We start from the raw sequence: 21,092 nt of genomic DNA, 5'->3' as shown, positions 1-21,092 counted from the left end.
TGCTCCTAGTGAAAGGAGAGACCAGGAAACGTTGTCCTTTTCTGGGCTGCGGCCCTCCGGATCCGGATCCGGAGCCAGGAGCCCAGAGATGGGGATGACAGCCAGAGGTCTCCGCCACGATCTTGCTAAAGTTTTCTAACGCACTCGTTTGTCAAAGATATATTTTTTTACATCCTCTCTCTTGTTTCTCTGTTTCTACTTCATTAATACCGCTTTTTTTTTTTTTTTTTTTTTTTGTCTTTTTAAGGCCACGCTCACAGCACATGGAGGTTCCTAGGCTAGGGGTTGACTAGGAGCTGCAGTGCCGTTGCCGGCCTACACCACAGCCAGAGCAACGCCAGATCCAAGCTGCATCTGCAAATTACACCACAGCTCACGGCAAACCTGGATCCTTAACCCACCGAGCAAGGCCAGGGATTGAACCTGTGTCCTCATGGATACTAGTCAGATTCATTTCCACTGAGCCACAGTGGGAATTCCCCATTAATAACTGCTCTTATCTTTATATTTCCTCTTTAATGTTTTGTTTAGTTTTATTCTGCAAATGTTTTACTAGCTTCATGACTCGGACGCAATTTATTTTCAGTCGTTCATGATTTTTTAGACCTTTTCAATTTTTTAAACTTTTTGTCTGAGATCATTTTAGATTTACAGAAGAGCTGCCAAGATATTCCAGAGAATTCTCGTATACCCTTCAACCAGCTTCCCCTAGAGTTAGCATCTTACATAATCCTGGTGCATTATTAAAATGCAGAATTAACATTGTGTCAGTACTACTAATTAAGCTATAGATTTTATTCAGATTTCCGCAGCTTTTACGCTAATGGCTCAGCCTAACCCTGGAGACCACACTGCATGTAGTTCTCGCGTCTCTTTAGTCTTCTCTGATCTGCGACCGTTTCTTTGTCTTTCCTTGTCTCTCATGACCTTGACACTTCGAAGAGCACTGTCTGGGCGTTTGTAGAATGTCCCTTGATTTGGGTTCGTCTGATAGTTTTCTCACGATAAGACCGAGTTGTGCAGTTTGGGGAACTGCCCTTCTCACCAAATCTTTTCGGGGTGATGTGATGTCAGCGAGCCTCAGCACTGGTGAGGTTAACTTCGCCCACTTGGTTTAGGTGGTGTCTGGCCGGTTTCCCCATCACAAACTTGCTCTTTTCCCTTTCGACAAATCCTTATGGAGGAGTAGCAGAGTCCAGCCTACCCTTCAGGGGAGGAAAATTGAGCTTCGTCTTCTGGAGGGAGGAGTAGCAAAGAATTCGTGGACTTACGCTAAAACCACTACGGTAATTAATAAACATTTTAGGGGAGACAGTTGAGGCTCTACACCGATCCCATTTTCCCTTAAAGTTTCATTCCCTAATTTTCACATCCCCTGGTGGATCTTGCCAGCAGCTGTTATGACACTGGCGTCCTTTGGATGATTTTCCATTTCTCCTGTTCCAGTCGTTCAGGATGTTAACTACACGTATTTAAGGCTACAGTGTTCCCTCTGAGAACCACGGCCTCCTATAAGTCCGATATGGACTTTGACTGCCATTCACTTTGAAATATTTCACCAAGTCCCCCATTATTGGCTCTTTTAGCAGCGAGTTATTCAGGGGTGCACTTTAAGGTTCTAAACATATGTGTGTTTGACCTTATCATTTTAAGATTGTTTCAAAGTTAATTGTATCATGGTCCGAGAAGGTAGTTTGTATGACATTGATTCTTTGAGATTTGTTGAAACTTCTGTTGGGACCTAGTATGTGGTTGATGTGGGGAAAAAAACCTCTATCTTCTCTCTGTAGTGAACACAGCGTCTTTAATGGCTTTCAGATTGTCAGTTAAATCATCTATGTCCTGACCGATACGTTGGTTGTGCTTTTGATCTGTTTCTGGTAGAGGTGGGCTAAATGACTATGATTTGCCTTCTTTTTTGTGAGTAGAAGTATTTATTTACTTTCTTTCTTCCTACATAAATATACAAACGTGGTCATATGAAACATCCTGGGATGATGGCGCAGACTTTTTTTAGCGCTTTTTGGGTTTGTTTTGGTTCTCCTCTGCCCCAACGCTCTGCCCACCTCCACGTCACCCCTCCCACTCCACCTTCAGGTGACCCATGTCATTTAATATAAACAAATACAGACATCCGTCTATGTACACATATGGAAATGTATAGTATTTTTGTCATTCGTGTTTCACAAAATTGGGCTCACCGTATACACATTTGGGGCGTGTTTTTCCTCACTTAGTAATTCATATACATCTCTCCAAATGGATTGCCATGGCTCCGGTTCATTCTTTTTAATGCCTGCATAATATTTGTGGGTGTCGATTAAACTGTTTCCCTCTGTTGGTTACTCGCCTTATTTCCAGGTTTTTTGCCACCACAAGAAAGGTGGCAATAAATATTATTTTCACGTATATCTTTCCCCCTTTTGCGGACCAGATGTGCAGACTCACTGCCAACATTTAAAAGAACAGCAACACTTACTGCTGTCAAGGAGGCAGAGGAAAAAGGATTCTGGTCCATTTCGGGTGGAAATGGGAGCAACATGGCCTTTCTGGAGAGCAGCTGGGCAATATCTCTTCCTTCTGGGAAACATTCCCAGAAAAGGAGGATTGCCTCTCCGCTGAGTCAGTTCGGATGCACAGCCGAAGGAGAAGAGACAAAGAGCTCCTAACCCGCAGTTAACGGCAGTGAGGAGACAGAGGGCCTGGGGGGAGAGGGCAGTGGAGGAGAGAGTCCGCTCCTGTCATGCTCAGGTCAGGGACTTGGTGGGAAAACTCTGAAATACGAGACTGTTCTCCCTGGGGGAATGCCACGGGGGCTCCTGGGCTCTCTGAAGGGCTGAGGAGCCCTCCTTTCCACAGACCCAGAGGAGAAGCCACATGAAGATGAAGAGAAGGGAGTGCCGTGGCCACAAGCCAAGGAACGCCTGGAGCCCCCAGAAGCCGGAAGAGGCAGGAAGGACCCTCCTCTGGAGCCTCCAGAGGGAGCACGGCCCTGCCAACACCCTTATTTTGGACTTCTGGCCCCCAAAATCAAGGGAGGGTAAATTCTTGTTTTTTAAGCCACTTGGTTTATGGTAGCATGTTACGGCAGCTCTGTAATATATATCGCAGATAGGTATAAAAACAGAACACAGATATGTGTGTGTGTGACATGTTATATAATATGTTATTATATTAATATTGTGTACTATATTTATATACGATTATATCTAATTTTAATATTTTATATGTATTAACATGATAGATATCGGCAGGGCCCAATGTCTTGGTCATCTGTTCAGGGGCCTGAAGATTTGGGATGAGGAAGAAGTCTGGGGTGGAGGCTTGAGGATGGCTGGCTGGTGTGAGCATGAAGTATGAAGATTCTAGACTCATAAGCAAACACCCGGCCAAAAGCATCCAACCACGGAAGAGGCACTTGCCAGTTGATGCTAACCATCTTTTGTCACGGGTGACCCCCAACTGTCACGATGGGCCTGTGCACAGGAGACTCCAGTGGCATAGATGGAGGCGCAAGAGTAAAACAAACAAACAAACAAAAAGGAGCTCCCAATGTGGCTCGGTGGGTTAACAACCTGACATAACCTCCATGAGGATGCAGGTTCGATCCCTGGCCTCCCTCAGTGGGTTAAGGATCCAGCGTTGCCACAGGCTTCAGTGTAGGTCGCAGACCCAGCTCGGATCTGGCATTGCCATGGCTGTGACTGGGCTGGCAGCTCCAGCTCCGATTTGACCCCTCGCCTGGGAACTTCCCTAAAAAGACAAACAGAAGACTCCCTCTTCCCAAGGTTGATCGATGTATTGCTACCTCTGAACATCCAACTTGCAAGCGACAGGAACCAAAACTGAGCCCCCGACGAGGAATATTCTTTGAAGACGTGCACTGGACACTCGACTACACAAGGCACTTGTGTCCTGAAACGGCGGCGAGTGTCCTCAGTGGGATAACTGCGACAAACCGCTAGGTCTACATGCGATGGCGCCGGATGATCGCTAAGGTGCGTTACATAAAAAGAAAGACGCAGTACAGTGAACATCTGCTATGCTTGTTTAAGTGTGGAATAACTTTGGAAGGATATGTAAAAATCTGGTCAACAATCTAGGGAGGATGATTGGAGATCAATTGTAAGAGGGAGACACCTTTCTTTGTACACGAGGGAGATGGCCCAGGTCGCTACTCTTGCTTTTGCCTAGAAAGTGAAGAACCGGGGCTTCTGCTGGGGGCCAGGGGTAGCGGGAGCAGCCGAGTCCCGGGGATAGAGAGAGTGCAGAAGGTGCGAAAACAGCCCTGGGGACTCTCTCCTTGGGGCAGGAGGGAGCGCACTGAAACAGTAATCATTCATGGTTTTAAGATGGGTGCTGAGTACATGAGATTTAACCACAGATTGGCATGCCCTGAAATAGGACAGTGATCATTTATGGTGTATCCAACATGCCCTGCTCTGTAACCTTCTTCTGCAGGGGAGGCTTCTAGGTGTAGGCTCAGGAAAATCAAAAATCCATGAGCAACAGATGTTGGCACAGTCCAGACTTCTAGGAAATCTTCCGGTCTAGGACGCGTCGGGGAGAGAGAGCAGTTTGATGGCAAAGAGGAAGGGAGGTAAGTAAGGGTTGGAGGCCTGTTGGAGATGGGAGCTGGTGACACTTGAAGGTCTTACAGAAGCCCAGGAAAGAGCCGCTCCTCTGATGTCAGAGCACTCAGCTCCGGGAAGCCTGGGACGAGCGGGGTCAGGGGAAAATACCACAAACAACCGGCATGTTCACCACACTCCATCCCCTGCTGCCCCTGCTAGATGTTTGCTCTGCGTCCTTGCAGATCCTTAAAACCTGTATCTACTTATATATGTGTATAGACAAACCACATACAGGATGTGGGGGGATGTTGGATGTGCAAGCGGTAGCTTACTCTGTGTCTTGTTCTGCATCTTGCTTTACAGTCATCAGAATGCTTTTGAAATCTAGTGAACGCAGTCTTACTCATTCCTCCCTTTTCACTGCTGCATTTTAATGCAAGGGGTGAATACGACCCACTGCGTTTATCCGTTTCCTTCCTTTAGATTGTTCCCAGCTTTTCCTGTCACCGACATCCTTGGGCATGTGTCCTTCTTTTTTTTTTTTTTTTTTTTTGGCTTTTTTGGCTTTTCTAGGGCCGCACGCATGGCATATGGAGGTTCCCAGGCTAGGGGTCTAATCGGAGGTCTAATCCCCAGGTACGCATCTGCAACCTACACCACAACTCACAGCAGCCAGGGATCGAAACTGCAACCTCATGGTTCCTAGTTGGATTCGTTAACCACTGAGCCACGACGGGAACTCTGGCCTGTGTCCTTATACACATCAGGTATCAGTGTTTCTCTAGATGTACCGGAAGTGGCTCTGCTGGGCAACATTTGGGCATCTCTTCTTTGAGGTGGCCCTTAGGATGCCAGCTGGGGGTCCTTTTAATAGGATCAGGGGCTTGCTGTGTGCCAGGTGCCATTTTCGGTCCCTTCCCCAGGAGGGGTGGGGAAGGAGTGGGTCTGGTGGTCAGTTAGCGACCTCGTTCTCCATATAACAGAATGGCCGTTTTTGTTATTGAATGCAAGTCCGTATGTCCAACACACACAGCGAGGCTAAACAATACCAAAACGGAGTCTGGAGAAGAGAAAGGTTTACTGTAGGGCCAAGCAAGGAGACTGGGTGGCTCGTGCCTTAAAAAGCCTGAACTCCCCAAAGGCTTTCAGCAAATCCTTTTTTAAGGCAATGTGAGGGAGCGGTGTGGTTAGTCGTTGCAAACTTCTTGGTGTCAGATCCTTTTACCTTGAACTGGTGGAGTAGGTCAGGTCACAGTCAGGTCACGGTCAGGTCACAGTCAGGTCACGGTCAGGTCACGATGTTCTTATAAACCTCCCACAAAACAAATGTTATTCTCTGTTCGGGAGGTCACACACAGGCTAGCCTGCACATGTCAAGGTATAGCCAACATTCTTTTACAAAAGATGCTGGGCCAGCATGACTAAGCACAGGCAAGAGAGCGCAAAGGTTAAGGTTAAAGCAAAAGGAATACATCCAATATGGAGTCAGATTTGCTCGTCACTACTACACTTTCAGGTGTAATACTTAAAGTTCAAGGCCAGACTCGGGAGCCAGAATGCCTCACTTCAATCTTGCTGTTTATATGACCCCACAAACTGAATGACCCTGAGAAGCTGCAAACCTTCTCAGTGCCTGTTTCATCTATAGCTGGAGATGACAGTACATAGTTCAATCATAGGATTGTCTCAGGGTTTAGTTAATATTTACCTATGGCTTTTAGAAGGGTGTCGGGAGCCTGAGCTTTGCGTGCTTTGCTATGCATAGATTCCGCCGGATAACCTTGCGGGGCGTCTGCTCCAACGTACGTGGCCCCTGCAGTGCACACCACCACCAGTTTCCTCATTACCTTGGCAAGTTAAGCAAATCTGATGAATGAAAAATGATCTGTGGTTTTAGGACACATCTCCTGATTACTGCTAGCGAGCATTAGAAATTCCTCCCGTTTGAATTAAGTTAGAGACTGGTGTACTACGGCCTGTGGCCCGAATGAAGGCGGCCAGTAGATGTGCATTGGACCAGATTCGTTTATATACTTGTTAGGGCGGCTTTCCTGCCATGACTTTGGAGGCGCGCGAGGCAAGCTGCAGTGGATCACTTGGCTCCAGAGTTGAAATCATTTCCTGTGTGATCTGTCACGGAAGACCTTTCCAACCCGGCTTTTTGCCTGTTTGTCTGCGCTGCTCTTTCACCTAGCTGGCTGTTAGCTTCATTTGGGAATGTAGGCTCGCAACTATCCTGCACCAGACTGCTTTGCATCCATCGCGGCATTTAGATCTCACCAGCGCATGAGGGAAGGCTGGCCACTTCCGCCTTTAAGAACCTGGAAGCACGAGCCGGAACTTGGCGTTCAGCTCCCCCGCCCCCCAGCGACCCGCGCCCTCGACCGTCATTGGCTGCAGTCCTCAAGCTGGGCCCGCAGCACAAGCTGATTGGTGGGCTGTGGTGCGCCTGCGCACTGCTGTTAGGTCAGCCGCTTCCACACCGAGAGGGTCGAGAAGGTCGAGAAGGTCTCGCAGTCGAGGCAGGACAGCCGCCCCCCCCCCCCCGCCCCCACCGTCTGGGAAGAGATGAGCTCCTCCGACAATGATGAGGTGTCCGATCAGAAGCGGGTCTTGGCTCAGGGCGCACGGAGGGTGGTGGAGGCCGCAGTGGCCTGGGCGGCGTGAGGCTGGCATGAGGGGACGCAAAGATGCTGAGGGGGGAGTTAGGCGCCGGTGAGGGGCCGGGAGAGTGACTCGAGGTTGACAGAATGTCGCTGTGGGTCTCTAGGGGCCGACTTCGCCCGACCAGCCGCCCTCAGATCCGGAGCCCTCCGACTTGTCGTCGGACGAGCTCTTGGAGACAGACCTCACGAGGGCGGGCATCTTCGTCAAAGAAGGAAGCCAAGTCACGTCCGGTGGCCTGGATGATTCTGGAGACAGCTCCAGACAGGGCGTCCTTGGTGGACCGGGCCCTCTCGTGTCCTCGCTTCCTCGCGCGTTAGCTGCAACCATGCAAAGGCCGTTCGTTGGAGAGTTGGACATCTCTTCTCCCAAGTCATCATCGAAGAAAGCGCCGACCGTGGTCAGCGGGAAGAGAGGGAGCCGGTCCAGCCACCTGCCACGGGCCACACCTCGAAAGAAGATGCCTCAGGAGAAGAAATCTCTGGGTAGCAGTGTCTCAAAAATTGTCCTGGGGAGAAAATCCCAGGCCTGTCTCTCTGGGGGTCCTGTGGCACCAGACACCTTCCCTCCCATCTCTGGCCTTCCTGGGCTTGGGAAAGCTGAGAAATATTCCTTGGTCCCTGTGGGGACCAAACAACCCAGGCACAGAATCGGGAAGACACCTGCCGTGAGCAGGACAAGGGACTCCGAACTGGTGGCCCAAGGAGATTGCAGCCGAAATAAAGAGCCAGCCCCAAAGGGCCAAGTGAGTAGGTGCCGGCCATCTCCCCTCCCTTCCCCATCTCTGCACCGAACACACGCAGCTCTTCACATGCCTTTTCTCTTCTTTGAGGTGGCCCTTAGGATGCCAGCTGGGGGTCCTTTTAATAGGATCAGGGGCTTGCTGTGTGCCAGGTGCCATTTTCGGTCCCTTCCCCGGGGGGGTGGGGAGGGAGTGGGTCTGGTGGTCAGTTAGCGAAGACTAAGCCCTGAAAGGTTGGGGTGCCGTTGATTCCTGTCACCTTCCTCAAAGTAGCCGAGCTTTCTCTGAATCCCACTAGGCTGCCTGTATGACCTGGGGAGAAAGTGCTCACACGTTTAGGTTTTGCTTCTCATCTGTTCCCGGCCTTGCCCCAGCCGCTGCACGCGTGCCCGCACCCGTACACCCTCACACCCTCATCAGACAAAAATGTGTGTTTAGCTTTCAGCAAGCGGGCCAGGGCCATCTCGCCTGTCCATGCCTCATGGAGGCTACAACAGTGGGGACCCCAGTACGAAGACCTGTCAAATTCCCGGAAACTCCCAGCTTTTGGCCGTGGCCCAGAGAGCCGCCAAGTCCAGAGGCACCCCACCCTTGGGTGAGTCTATAGGGTTTGGTCTATACGGAGGGGGAACTGCTCAGCCACTCCCAGGACCCCAGCCTTGCTCCCAGATCTCTCTGCCTGCCCCAGCAGTTCCTCTGTAGGAGAGAGCAGACAGGGCCAGGCGGAAGCCTGGCTCCTAGGAAGGCAGGCCGGAGAGAGGCAGAGCTGCACAGAGCAGGGCAGCTCGTCCAGGGAGGGTGGCACTGCCTCCCTGCAAACCTGCTGGGCTCGTCCCATCTCTCTCCTGGGCTCGGGAGTTGGAGTCTGTTCTCTTTCAGGTGACCGGAGGCCCCTTCTCCATCTGCCACGACAGGAAATGAAGCAGCTGCTGCCTGGAGCACAGAGCTGCCCTCAAGTAATGCCCTGTAGTCTAGGCCCCGGGGTTTGCGTCCAGGTTAAACAGACTTTTATCATCCCCCAACCCCAGTGGAGAGAGCCCCTCTCCTTTGCAGGGAAGGTCTCATTCCCGTGTAGCCACTGGACTTTGGGACATGGGGTAGGTCCCAGGGAGCAAGTGGGGACAAGGAGAGAGAGGAGGTGAGACTGTATTAATTTCTTTGTCCCCTGTCTGCTGGGCTAGTGTCCTGTGCTGCAGAGAGAAATCGACAACCTCAAAGATCAGCTTGGTATGACGCACCTCTGCCCGGGGCGCAGGGGGAGGCCAGGGCGTCTTAGTGCGGAGGCTGGGGTGGGGGTGCAGGGGACTCCCCGGGGACAAACATTCCTGTGGGAGGAGACTGTCAGGGCTGGCCCCCGGGCCTTCGGTTCGCTTACATTGCTCTCTTCCATCGCCTGTCACCTGTCAGTCATCCATCTACCTACCATCCGTCCATCATCCATCTGTCATTTCTGTCTTTCCATTAAGAAATGCATTACTTGAACCACACGTGCAGTTTGCCAACAAGTCCTAGAGATCTAATTTTAGTTCATTTGGAGACGCCGCATTTATTTTCTCCTTTAACTGCTGCTTGGCAGAGAGTGTACATGTCTTCAGAGGATCTGAATGGTCCTGATACACAGCAGACTCTGGGAACCACTCATACATTGCGTTCTCATTTAGAAAACCTCTTCACTTGGGGATGGATGGGTCCGTCCCAGGCCGCAAATCGCCAGGGAGATTTTTTGTTTGCTTCGGGGGCGGGGGGGGGGGGGGTCAGGTTGCAGGGTTAGGCCTGTGCCATGGGGACGAGGTGGGTTTCGGAGTCCCTGTGCCTGGACCGCCTGGGTACATGCCTTTCTCTGTTTCAGCGGCCATGCAGTGCCTCATGGACAAGTTCCAGACCCTTTGAAGTGAGTGGGCCACATCCCACGCCCCTCCGAGGGGTCTTGGGGGCGGGGGGCTGGAGGCCGGCAGGGCCTGGGGAAGGGAGCGCCCTGACTCTGCTCTCTCGCAGGCTGAACACTCGGAAGCAGCTGGTACCCTCTGAATCTCTAAGTTACAGCCACACTGGTTCCCCGTTCTCCTTGCCCACTTCTCATCGGAAGGCCCTGCCCTGCCAGGGCCTCCCCCTTTCCTGAGGTTTAACACAGCTTTTGTCACCCCGCAGTTGGAATTAAAGTACTTTTGTGGTTCTGTGGGCTGCCTGCTCTCTGGGGGGAAACAGGAGGGGAAGCGGGGCCATGGTGGCTGTGCCCCTGCAGGCGCCTCTCTCTTCCCATCCCCCCTGGCCGAGGCCACCTCCTGCTCAGGAGCCAGCCAGCCGCCCTCCTGCAGAGCCGCAGCCCCTCTCCCCTCCTCCCGGGATCCCCGCTTGCCCTCCCCTGCCTCCTCCGTGGGCATCTGAGCAGCTGTTACACGAACCGTTGATTCGTCTTCCCCTTCCCAGGCCTGGTCCTTTCCTGGAGTCTGTCTGCCGCTGGTACCCTGACCTGCAGGACAGCTCAGCCAGCACCACTGCGTCGTCCCCATTCCCTCTTTCTCGTCCTTACCTGTGTCGCTTCTCACTCCTTAGCCTCAGGAGCAGGGCTGAGCACGAGTCACAGCGGAGCCAGATGCAGAGCAAAAAGGGGACATCAGTCTGTTTTGTTGACTCTGGTCCAACTTAGGGGAGCTGCCCACAGAAAGGACGGTCAGGGGTTTCATATCTTTCATGTCCCAGCCACCGCTGCACTGCCACCCTGTCAGGGCCCCATGTCACCCCAGACTGCCTCAGGAATGGTAGGCACTCCACACAAGGTCTCCCTGCCTGTGGCCCTGAGCCCGCACATCTGCATGCTGACACCAGTGTATCTGCTTTGCTCATACATGTTCCACTGGCCCATCAGACCTCACTTACTTAACACGAGCTCACACATAAAACGGGTAAGAATTCCAAACAGCAGGGAGTTCCCTGGGGGCTCAGTGGGTTTAGGATCTGGCGTTGTCACTGCTGTGGCACAGGTTTGATCCCTGGCCCAGGAACTTCCATATGCCAGGAATGTGTCAAAAAAAAAAAAAAAAAAAAAAAAAGAATTCCAAATGACAACAGCGAGCTTTGCACCAAGCACGGAGGGATCCTCTGACCACAGGGCTCAGGGAAAGGTTGCACGCCCAGGAAGCCAGCTCTGGTCACATCGAATGACAAGGGAGCTGGGTCCATTTCCAGCTGAACGGTGTGCACGGGTAAAACCGGGAGGACATCTGCTTCCAAAAGGAAGAAGGTGGGGCTCGACCCTGAGGGGGAGTTTGCAGTCAACGAGCGGGGAGGATGGGGGCGCAGTCTGGTCGCAGCTCATCCTCCGTAGAGCTGCCCTGAAAGTAGCAAGAATCCGCCAGCATGCCCCTGACTTTGTGATTGTTTGTACCTTTGTGATTGTTTGTACACGTCAGTCTTGGGCAGCGTGTCGTCTGCCTTCCAACGTCTCGTGGGAGCCCTTTGCATGTGACAGACTGTGTCCATTTAAAGGGGATTCTTTGATGATTTCTGGAAGTCGCGTCTGCCCACGAAACCAGTGTCAGGGCCACGCAGCGAACATCTTCATCATCCCTAAAAAGGCCGCCGGACCCCACCCACAGCACCCGCTCACCTTCTGCCTTTCGCTCCAGGTATGTTTGCCTTGCGTATAGATGGGTCCTCCCGTGTACAGTCGTAGGTTCCTGGTGACGTTCGCTTGGCAGGGCGGTTTTAACACTCAGCCAGTCGTAGTAGTTACCAGTAGGCTGCCCTTTTTATCACGTCCACATGGTTTCCAGCTCTCGGCTAGTTCAAATAAAGGGACCGTGAGCAGCCGTGTCCAAGTGTTTGTGTGGGCATAGACAGTTTCCGCTTATCTTGGGTAAATGTCTCGGAGGGGGTGGCTGGCCCCTTTGGTAAGTGCATGTCAGCCCTTTCAAGAAACAGGCGGGCTGTACCATCTTGCACCGAAACAGCAGAGCACGGACGTGCTGGCCAACGCTTGCTTGGGTCAGTGTGCTTTACGGTCGCCATCGAAGGATGGAGCAGTTTCTCAATGTGGGTTGAGCATGCATATCCCTGAGGACACATGAAGTCAGATCTGGCAGAGCTGATGAGGAAGGCTGGCTAATGCCCCCAACTATGTCATTTTGTCTGCAGTGGTGTGGGGCAGGGGGCAGGGGTACCCAGCAGCGTTACCATCTTCCCAGGACCTGGGCTGCCAGTCAAAGCAGCAGGATAGGGCCTAGGGGTCTCCTGGGCCGAATGCCACCTCCTCTTTGGTTGGAGAAAACTCTTGTGCAGACAACAGAAAGGAGGAACTTAGTTTGGGGTGGGGTCTAATCTACTCCTTTTGACTGGGGTTGAGACATATTTCTTTCAGCTAAGCTTGAGTATCTTCCACTTTTTCCTCCTGGAACTGGAAAGCTCAGTGTTGAGCCACAGCCCGTGGTGCACCTGTTCAGGGCAAGACCCTTGCGTGGGACGTGGTCTGAATATGGAACAGAGAGATCCCGCAGAGGTGGGAAGCGGGGCTGGGAAAAACAGTCACAAGGGGTGGTGTCATGCCTCCCCAACTCCTTTCAACACGCTTCTCTCCTGACCCACTGCAGCCACCAATGGCCCAGGCCCCCGGGGCTAGCCTTCTTCCCCCAGTCAGAACTTGCCTGGACAGCTCAGCTGCCAGAAAGCCCAGTTGGAAAGTATCTGCTAAAACATATTCGCCCAGACAACAGCCTGCTGTGTTACCTACCAAGAGCTGACCATCTGAGTCCGCATCAAAGCCTTAGCTAAGAATCAAGCACAGATTCTCAAGCGAGGCTATTATTATCTACTGTATTACTCACAATTATAACAGCAAAATATTTCTTGCAGTGTGTGAGTCTGTGATTCATTATCATTCTTAAAATGTTTTATAGATGGCAAGCCAAATGATAGAAAACTGTGTATTGTTTTATCTTGAGCTGTACTTTTCTCGTACTGCTTGAATAAGTGGTCCCATGTTTTCCTTTTGCACTGAGCCCTGCAAGGGATGTCGCCAGAGCCAGCCCTGAGTGTGACTGAGTTCTGCCAAAGGGACATGAGCATAAACAATGCGTGCAATCACTGGGCCAGGGAAACTTTTTAAACTTCTACTTCCTGTCAGCTGCACCTGCCTCCCTCTACCCCTTGTGGGGAACTGGCAACATCTGGGGCTGCTGGAACTGCTGAAACAGCTGGAGCTGTCATGGAACTGGAGCTAGAAGGTTTGGCCCAGCCAAATCGCCAGCCAGTTTCCCTGAATGGGCTCAGCAGCAGAGCTTCCCCCCTGCCAGGGCCCACCTTCCTGCTCACCTCTGCTTGAGAAGTTAAAACCCACCTTTGTAACGTATTTTAGGGTCTCCTGTTAGAGCTGCGTCACCAGAGACGAGAACCTGGCAGAGGCATCTTCCATGCATCTTCTTCGCTTCTTCCTTGCTTTTTGTCTCTTTAGGGCCGCACCCGAGGCATCTGGAAGTTCCCAGGCTAGGGGTCAAATCAGAGCTGCAGCTGCTGCCCTACACCACAGCCACAGCCACGCCAGGTCCTTAACCCAATGAGCGAGGCCAGGAATGAAACCTGCATCTTCACAGAGACTAGTCAGGTTCTTAACTGCTGAGCCACGATGGCAACTCCTGCTTATTCCTTTTACTAATAGAACGTGCCTCCCGGGATTTAAAACACTGAGATATAATACACATAACATAAAATTCTTCATCTTAAAGTGCGCACTTCAGCCTCTTCTAGAATATTCACAGAGATTTGCAACCATCACCATCATCTAGCTTCAGAACACGCTCACCACCCCCAAAAGAAACCCTGGGCGCATTACTCCTCCTTCCCCCTCAGCCCCTGGAAACCACTATTATGTTTCTGTCCCTGTGGATTTGCCTATTCTGGGCATTTCAAATGAATGTAATCATGCAAATTGGGACCTTTTGTCTCTGGCTTCTGTCACTTTGCATAGTATTTTCAAGGTTCGTCCCTATGGTTGCTTGTGTCCGTAATTCATTCATTTTTATGACCAAATAATATAATATTCCATCGTATGCATAGACCAAGAGTTGGCTTATCCATTCACCACCGACAGGCATTTGAGTTGTTTCTGCTTTTTGGCTGTAATGGATAAGGCTGGTATGAACATTCTTGTATATGTCTTCTTGCAGACATATTTTTGGTATATGGACTCAAGGTTTGTGTCCCCGTAAATGCACATGTTGAAGCTCTAGTCCCAATATGATGGTATTTGAACATAGGGCCTTTGGGAAGTAATTAGGTTCAGATGAGGTCATGAGGGTGAGGTCCCCATGGTGACATTAGCGCCCTTGGAAGAAGACAATAGAGAGCTGGCTTTGTCTCTCTTCGCCATGCGAGGACACAGCGAGACGGCTGTCCTGTGTGCAAGCCAGGACCTGAATAAGCTGGCACCTTGATCTTGGACTTCCCAGCCTAGAAAACTGTGAGAAATAACTGATGTTTAAGCCACCTAGTGTGGCATTTTGTTAGAGCGGCCCAAGCTGACCTATATAATTTTCAATTCTTTATCATTACAAAATGGCCTTATTGGTCTTTAGCAACAGTTTTGACCTTAAAGTCTACTTTGTTGTTGTTGTTGTTGTTGTTGTTGTTGTTGTTGTTGTTGCTATTTCTTGGGCCGCTCCCGCGGCATATGGAGGTTCCCAGGCTAGGGGTCCAATCGGAGCTGTAGCCACCAGCCTACGCCAGAGCCACAGCAACGCGGGATCCGAGCCGCATCTGCAACCTACACCACAGCTCACGGCAACGCCGGATCATTAACCCACGGAGCAAGGGCAGGGACCGGACCCGCAACCTCATGGTTCCTAGTCGGATTCGTCAACCACTGCGCCACGACGGGAACTCCTAAAGTCTACTTTTTAAATGAATACATGCATTTATGCTCTCCATGGTTGCTCTTTGCCTGGTGTATATTTTTTCAGTTTTTTTTACTCTCAATCTACTTGTGTCTTTGAATCTAAAGTGTGTTTCCTGTACACAGTATATAGTTGAATCATATTTTCTTAAAATTAAATCTGCCAATCTATAGCTTTTACTTGGAGTGTTCAGTCCAATTGCACTCAGTGTCATTATTAACAAGGTAGGGTTTACTTTTCCATTTTTCTTTTGGTTTTCTGTATCATGTATTATTTTGTTCCTCTATTCCTCCATTATTGTCTACTTTTTTGTTCAATATTTTTTACTGACCATTTAAATTCTCTTACTTTTTTTTTTTTTTTTTTTTTTTTTTTTGTCTTTTCCTAGGGTCGCACCCACGGCACAAGGAGGTTCCCAGGCTAGGGGTCTAAGTGGAGCTGTAGCCTCCAGCCTATGCCAGACTCACAGCACTGCGGGATCTGAGCCGTGTCTGTGACCTACACCCCAGCTCACGGCAACGCTGGATCCTTAACCCACTGAGTGAGGCCAGGGATCGAACCCGCAACCTCATGGTTCCTAGTTGGATTCCTTAAACACTGAGCCACAACAGGAACTCTAAATTCTCTTACTTCTTTTACTAAAGCTTTTGAGGTGTTTTCTCAGTGATGAATTCCTGGTGATTACAAATAGCATCTTAACTTTTAACAGCTCTCAGATTTATACAAATTTCAACAGCAGGTACGAATTTGCTCCCTTCCCTGCTCTATGGCGTGATTTTTTGTCATACACGTTACACATATAAGTTCATCAGCACTGTTTTATAATTATTGCTTTAAGGAGTATTTTTAAGTAGATAGAATAAAAGAGTTACAAACATAAAATTATACTTTTATGTTTACCTCTGTAGTTATCTTTACTTATTTTTTGTTTCTTCACATTTGTTGAAAACTGGACATTTAAATGTAAGGTGTCAACTCTGGAAATCAGATTCTGTCCCCTTCACAGGCTTTGTTATTGCTACTGTTTGTTTCATGAGTTTTCTGGACTAATTCTATACAGTGTGTATTCTTTGTCGTGTGGCCTCTAGAGTCTCTTTGGTTAGCTTAGCGGTCGGATAATGATTTTTGCACTGATATTTCTTTCAATTCCTGGAACCAATATGTCTCTCAGTCTTTGCCAATGGGCTCTTTAAGCACTGTGGGGCATGCCTTCACCACCTGACCAGGCAGTTTACAACTCTGTCTTAGGCTTCACTTCCAGGTTGAGCAGAGCTTCAAGGTTAGCCAGATTTGAGGGCTCAGGGTCCTCTCGGATCTTTCCTGTGCATGTGTTCAGCCCTGGGTATGTATGCACACAGCCCTATGCGTGTTTGTGGCCCTTGGATTCAGGAGTATGTCGTGGCTTTTCAAAGTCTTCTATGGACATCTCATTCCCCAGGTTTTCCTCTTAAGCTTTTTTGTGTGTGTGTGTGTGTGTCTTTTGAGGGCCGCACCCTTGGCATATGGAGGTTCCCAGGCTAGGGGTTGAATTGGAGCTGTAGCTGTCAGCCTCCGCCACAGCCACAGCCACACAGGATCCGAGACACATCTGCGACCTACACCACAGCTCACGGCAATGCAAGATCTTTAATCCACGATCGAGGCCAGGGAGCGAATCTGTGTCCTCATAGATACCAGTCAGATTCATTTCCACTGAGCCAGGATGGGAACTCCCCTTTTAAGCTTTTCTGTTAGCAAATTATTTTCCCAACTGTTATCCACTGCCTCAGGTGGCCACAGTGTTAAGCAATTGCCTATGACACTGCCACACCCTCACCAGGGAAAGGATGCTTACACTGCATGAACTCCAACTTGGGTCAAATAAAGGCACATTTTCAGTGATGTCTTCCAGGGAATCGCCAGATAAGTCAAATAACGATGATTGTCTCAGAATGGGACTTTGAAGGATGCGTTCTAACCCTGCCCCCACAGTGTGTGCTAGGCTTCTGGTTTTCACCCAGACAGTAGGTGGCTCATTTTGAAAGCTACTGCAGAACTAGGGTGAAGGGGATAGGAGTGGAACAAGTTGAAAGGCTACAAAACTCAGTGTTCCTACTGAGGTTCAGCTGATGATGCTGAAAGTGCTGGTCGGTGGACCACTTGAGAATCACTGCATGGAAGAGAGGCAGGCGAGGGTGGAATAGAATGAGCACACGGCCCTCCAGCTCAATATAAAAGCACGATCGGCCTCCTTGTTCTTCTTTTCTAAATTGTGACCACTGAACCAACAGGTCTATGAGAAAGAGGGTTGCTTCCTTTCCTTCTTTCCTTTGTTTTTCTTTTTTTTCCTCTTTTCAGGGCTGCGCCCGTGGCATATGAAGATTCCCAGGTTAGGGGTCCCATAGGAGCTGTAGCTGCAGGCCTACTCCACAGCCACAGCAACGCCAGATCCAGGAGAGTTGTTATCTATCTCTGTTGGATGGTAAAGGACGAGCTTGCCCGAGGGATCTTTCGGTAACTTTTCAAACCAGTGCCTATAGCTGGAAGCACCTTTTCTAAATCTAGCTTATTTTAAAGCACTGCTTGCCCAGTGGGTTGGGAGGAACGCAGTGGAAACAGGAACACATGTCTCCTTCCCCAGGGCAATTACACAGTCTGTCTCTAACAAGCACTTCTGAGAATTGCCCGCCCAAGGTCCCGGGAGGCCCCGAAGCTCCTGGATGTTCATTCTTCCGACAGCGCTCCCAGCCTCTCCTCGCTGCCTTTACCCGGACCCATGCGCACAGCTCCTGCTCTCTTGCTTTGGTGGATCAAGGCTCCGGGGAGTTCCCGGTGAGAGTGGGTGAAAAGGCCTGCTGGTTTCCGGGGGCAGCAGGGAGGCCAGGTGGGGAGCTGGGCGCGCATCCGGCTGTGAGAACTCGGGTCTTGGCGGTTTGCCGTCCCTGGCATCAAGCGCCACTCTCTCCCCCTCTGCGTGCCGGGCTGATGAACCGGAGAGGGACTTGGGGGTCGGACAGCAGCCTCTTCTGGGGCACTGCAGGGAGAAGACTTACGGGTGTGGCCGGGGCTCCAAGAGCAGAAGATCCTGAGGCCCGAGATGAGGAGCAAAGGGAGGCTTCTGGGCCAGGGCTTTGGCTCGCTCCAGGAGCGCCCGCCGCTGTTGCGTCAGGATCCGGGGACCCAGCAAAGCCCCGTCCCCGTTAGAGGGCCAGGATGGGGTGGCCCACGGGACAGGAGCCCGCACGTGTGCCGCAGGCGGCCGAGCCGGCCCGGGTCCCTCCGTGGCCTGTCGGGGACTTTGAGCTCTCTCCCGGGGTGTCAGGGCTGGGAGCGGGAACCATCCTCCTGTGAGCAAGCTCTCGGACCCCCGTCACGCCAAGCGCAGGTGCCACAAGACTTGTGGCTGGGTGGCCTCTGCGTGGGGGACTCAGCAGGTGGGTGCCCGCTGAGACACGTGGGGGACGGGAGGCCCCGGGTCCGGGCGAGCTTCCCGCCCGCGTGTGGGCCATCAGCTCAGTGGACTGTCACCCTCCAGGAACCTCCCTTCCGCCACCCTCCGTGGAGGGAACAGGCTGGCAGCGACTGCTTTGCCCTCCAGTCCTGCTCCCCCGGCAGCCTTCGCTTCGCGGCCGCGGCCGGAGGAGCTTTATCCGGACGGCTTCCCACGCCCGTTTGTGCTTCTAAGGCTTCTCCACGCAGACGCACAGGAGGCAGGGGCAGGAAGCGGGCTGTGCGATGATCCACACATGTCTATGCCACAGCTCTTTCAGCCGGTCCCCTGTGTAGACACACCTTTGGGCTGCTTCTCATTTTTCAGGATCAGAGAGAGTACCGAGATGAATTCCTCGTACCTTTGTCTTGGGGCAAGAGATGTTTAGAGGGGGCGGTGTTGAGTCAGAGGGCAGGCCCTTTCCAGGAGCTTCGGACAGAGCAACAAACGGCCCCCGGGGAGGCTGCATCGGCTGACAGTCTAACCAGCTGTGTGTGAAAGGAACCCGTCTCCGCACTTCCCACCTCAAACAGGATGTGTTCGACGCTTTACACCTTTGCCCGTGTGGTCACCCGGGCACATGCCGAGGCAGGCCCACTTTCCTTTTGATGTGACTGTAACGGAACGGCACGTGTGGGACTTGGACAGTCGTCTCTCTTCTTCCAGAACTGCCGATTCATCTCGCTTGCCTGTTTTGCTTCTGCCCGTCATACTTTTCATGCGGGTGAGTGCTCTCTCTACATTCGCGTATCAGATCTTTCGCAACATTACAAGACACGTTTCCTCGCCTCCGCAAGCTTCTCTTGCCTTTGCTCCTGGTCCTTTTCTGTGTAGAAGCTCAGAGCGTTTAAACGTCTTCAAGTGACCTTTTGTGTTTTCAAGATAAATGCTGGATTTTGTTTCCTCTGAGAAGCCCTGCCCGTTAGAAACTCGTGAAGGTGTTCACCCGCATCTTCCAGGACTTTCTTCTGTTATTTTTGCTTTTTGGGGCCACGCCGGCGGCATACGGAGGTTCCCAGGCTAGGCGTGCAATCGGAGCTGACGCGGCTCGGATCCCGTGTTGCCCTGGCTGTGGGGTAGGCTGGCGGCTATAGCTCTGATTCGACCCCTAGCCTGGGAACCTCCCTCTATATGCCGCAGGAGCAGCCCTAAAAAAAACCAAAAAGACAAAAAAAAAAAAAAAAAAAGAGAGAGAGAGAGAGAGAGAGAGAGAGAGAAGATAAATGCAACAACACATTAGTTTTGACTTTTATAATTACCTATGGATTTACTTTGACTGATGCTCTTTATTTCTCTGTGGGACTTTGTGTATCGTCTCGTGTCCTTTCGACTCAGCTTGACACACTCCCTTTGGCACGGCTCGTAGGGCTGATCTCCAGGCAAGGACTTCTCTGATTTAGTTTATCAGGGCGTGTCTTATTTTTTCTTCATTTCTGGAGGAAAATTTATGTCAGACAGAGAACTCTTGCTTGACAGCTTCCCCACGTCCCCCGACCCCGGCCCCTTCAAAACGTTAAACATGTCACCCTAGTGCCTTCTGGCCTCCATGGAATTTGATGAGAACTTGTCAGTCTTGTGGAGGATCCCTTCCGAGAAGTCACTCCTGCTGTGCTGCTTTCAAGATTCTCTCTTTGGCTTTGGCTTTCGTTTGTGTGCTGGTTTGTTTCTGCCTCACCCGGGGCATGTGGAAGTTCCCGGGTCAGGGACCGAACCCGCACCGCAGCAGCGACCCGAGCCGCCACAGTGACAAGCTGGATCCTTAACCCACGGTGCCACAAGAGCAATCCTGTCTTTGGCTTTGAACAGTTGGATGACACTGTGTCTTGGTGTCGGTCTCTCTGGTTTTATCCTGTTTGGGATTCACTGAGCCTTCTGGAGGCATACATTCAGGCTTTCATCAAATGTGGGCAATTGCTGGCCATGCGTTCTTCAAACACTCTTTTTGGCCCCGTCTGCTTTCGTTTCCCGGGCCTCCCGCAAGGCATGTGCCCTCTCCTTGATAACGTCCCACGGGTCTCTTAGACTCTGTTCATTTTCCTTCATTCTTTTGACTTTCTGCTCCTCAGACGAAACAACTTCAGTTTTTCTCTCTTCCAGTTCAGTGATTCTTTCTTCTGCCTGCTCAACTCTGCTGTTGAGACCTTATCGTGAATTATTCACTTCAATTTTTTGGGTACTTTTCAGTTCCCCATTTTCTACTTGCTTTCTCTTTATAATTCCTATCCCTCTATTGATAGTCTCTGTTTGTTGAGACGGTTCTCCTGGTTTGCTTTAGCCTTCGGAACATGTGATAGAAAGCTACTTGAGTCTTTGTCTAGTAAGTCCAACGTCCGAGCCGCTTGACAAAGAGATTCTGCTCCTTTCTTTTCATCCTGTGACTGGGCCATGCTTCTTTGTTTCTGTGCATGCCTCACAATTTTCCACTGAAATCTGGAATATTATTATATTATTATGTGAGTATTATTATGTGGTGACTCTGGAATCTGCATTCTTCCCGGCCTTCAGGGTCTTTGTGGTTGTTGTTGTTGCTTTCTGCGGGTTGTGGTTGCTCTTGGTTTCGCGAGGTTTCCAAACCGTTTTCCAAAGAGGTATGTTCTATCATGTGTCGTCTCTGAAGTATCTGCTCTTTTAACTTGTGGTCAACTAGTGCTTTGACAGAGCTTTCCTTAAATACTCAGAGCTGCAAACGAGCAAACAAACAAGCAAAAACACAAAGAAGAAGGAAAATGAAGAAGGAGGAACATGAGGGACAGAATACC

The 21,092-nt window shown here is 50.8% G+C and overlaps 1 protein-coding gene across 5 annotated transcripts; it reads left to right on the top strand.

The window, feature by feature from the left end:
- The first annotated feature begins 2,642 nt into the window (after positions 1-2,642).
- Positions 2,643-10,154, top strand: LOC102158155 (uncharacterized protein CXorf49C-like). 5 transcript variants are annotated; one of them, XM_085008490.1, is made up of 9 exons: positions 2,643-3,040; positions 3,245-3,998; positions 4,462-4,600; positions 7,345-7,983; positions 8,419-8,575; positions 8,860-8,936; positions 9,162-9,207; positions 9,830-9,871; positions 9,976-10,154. In XM_085008490.1, the coding sequence occupies exons 4-8, from the start codon at positions 7,567-7,569 to the stop codon at positions 9,868-9,870; spliced, it is 738 nt and encodes a 245-aa protein (XP_084864616.1). In that variant the 5' UTR covers positions 2,643-3,040; positions 3,245-3,998; positions 4,462-4,600; positions 7,345-7,566; the 3' UTR covers position 9,871; positions 9,976-10,154. The 5 variants fall into 5 exon arrangements, with proteins under 5 accessions (XP_084864616.1, XP_005674112.2, XP_084864613.1 ...); XM_005674055.4 differs by lacking the exons at positions 2,643-3,040; positions 3,245-3,998; positions 4,462-4,600 and adding an exon at positions 7,039-7,166; XM_085008487.1 differs by lacking the exons at positions 2,643-3,040; positions 3,245-3,998; positions 4,462-4,600; positions 8,860-8,936 and adding an exon at positions 7,039-7,166.
- The last annotated feature ends 10,938 nt before the right edge of the window (positions 10,155-21,092 follow it).

Source organism: Sus scrofa, chromosome X (genome assembly GCF_054392235.1).
Source record: "Sus scrofa isolate SSC_HxYL_T2T_F1_AM1 chromosome X, Sscrofa_HxYL_maternal_Yorkshire_Landrace_v2.0, whole genome shotgun sequence".
Lineage (NCBI taxonomy): Eukaryota > Metazoa > Chordata > Mammalia > Artiodactyla > Suidae > Sus > Sus scrofa.
The sequence above is the reverse complement of the archived record's forward strand: the minus strand, read 5'-3'. Positions and strand labels throughout refer to the sequence as shown.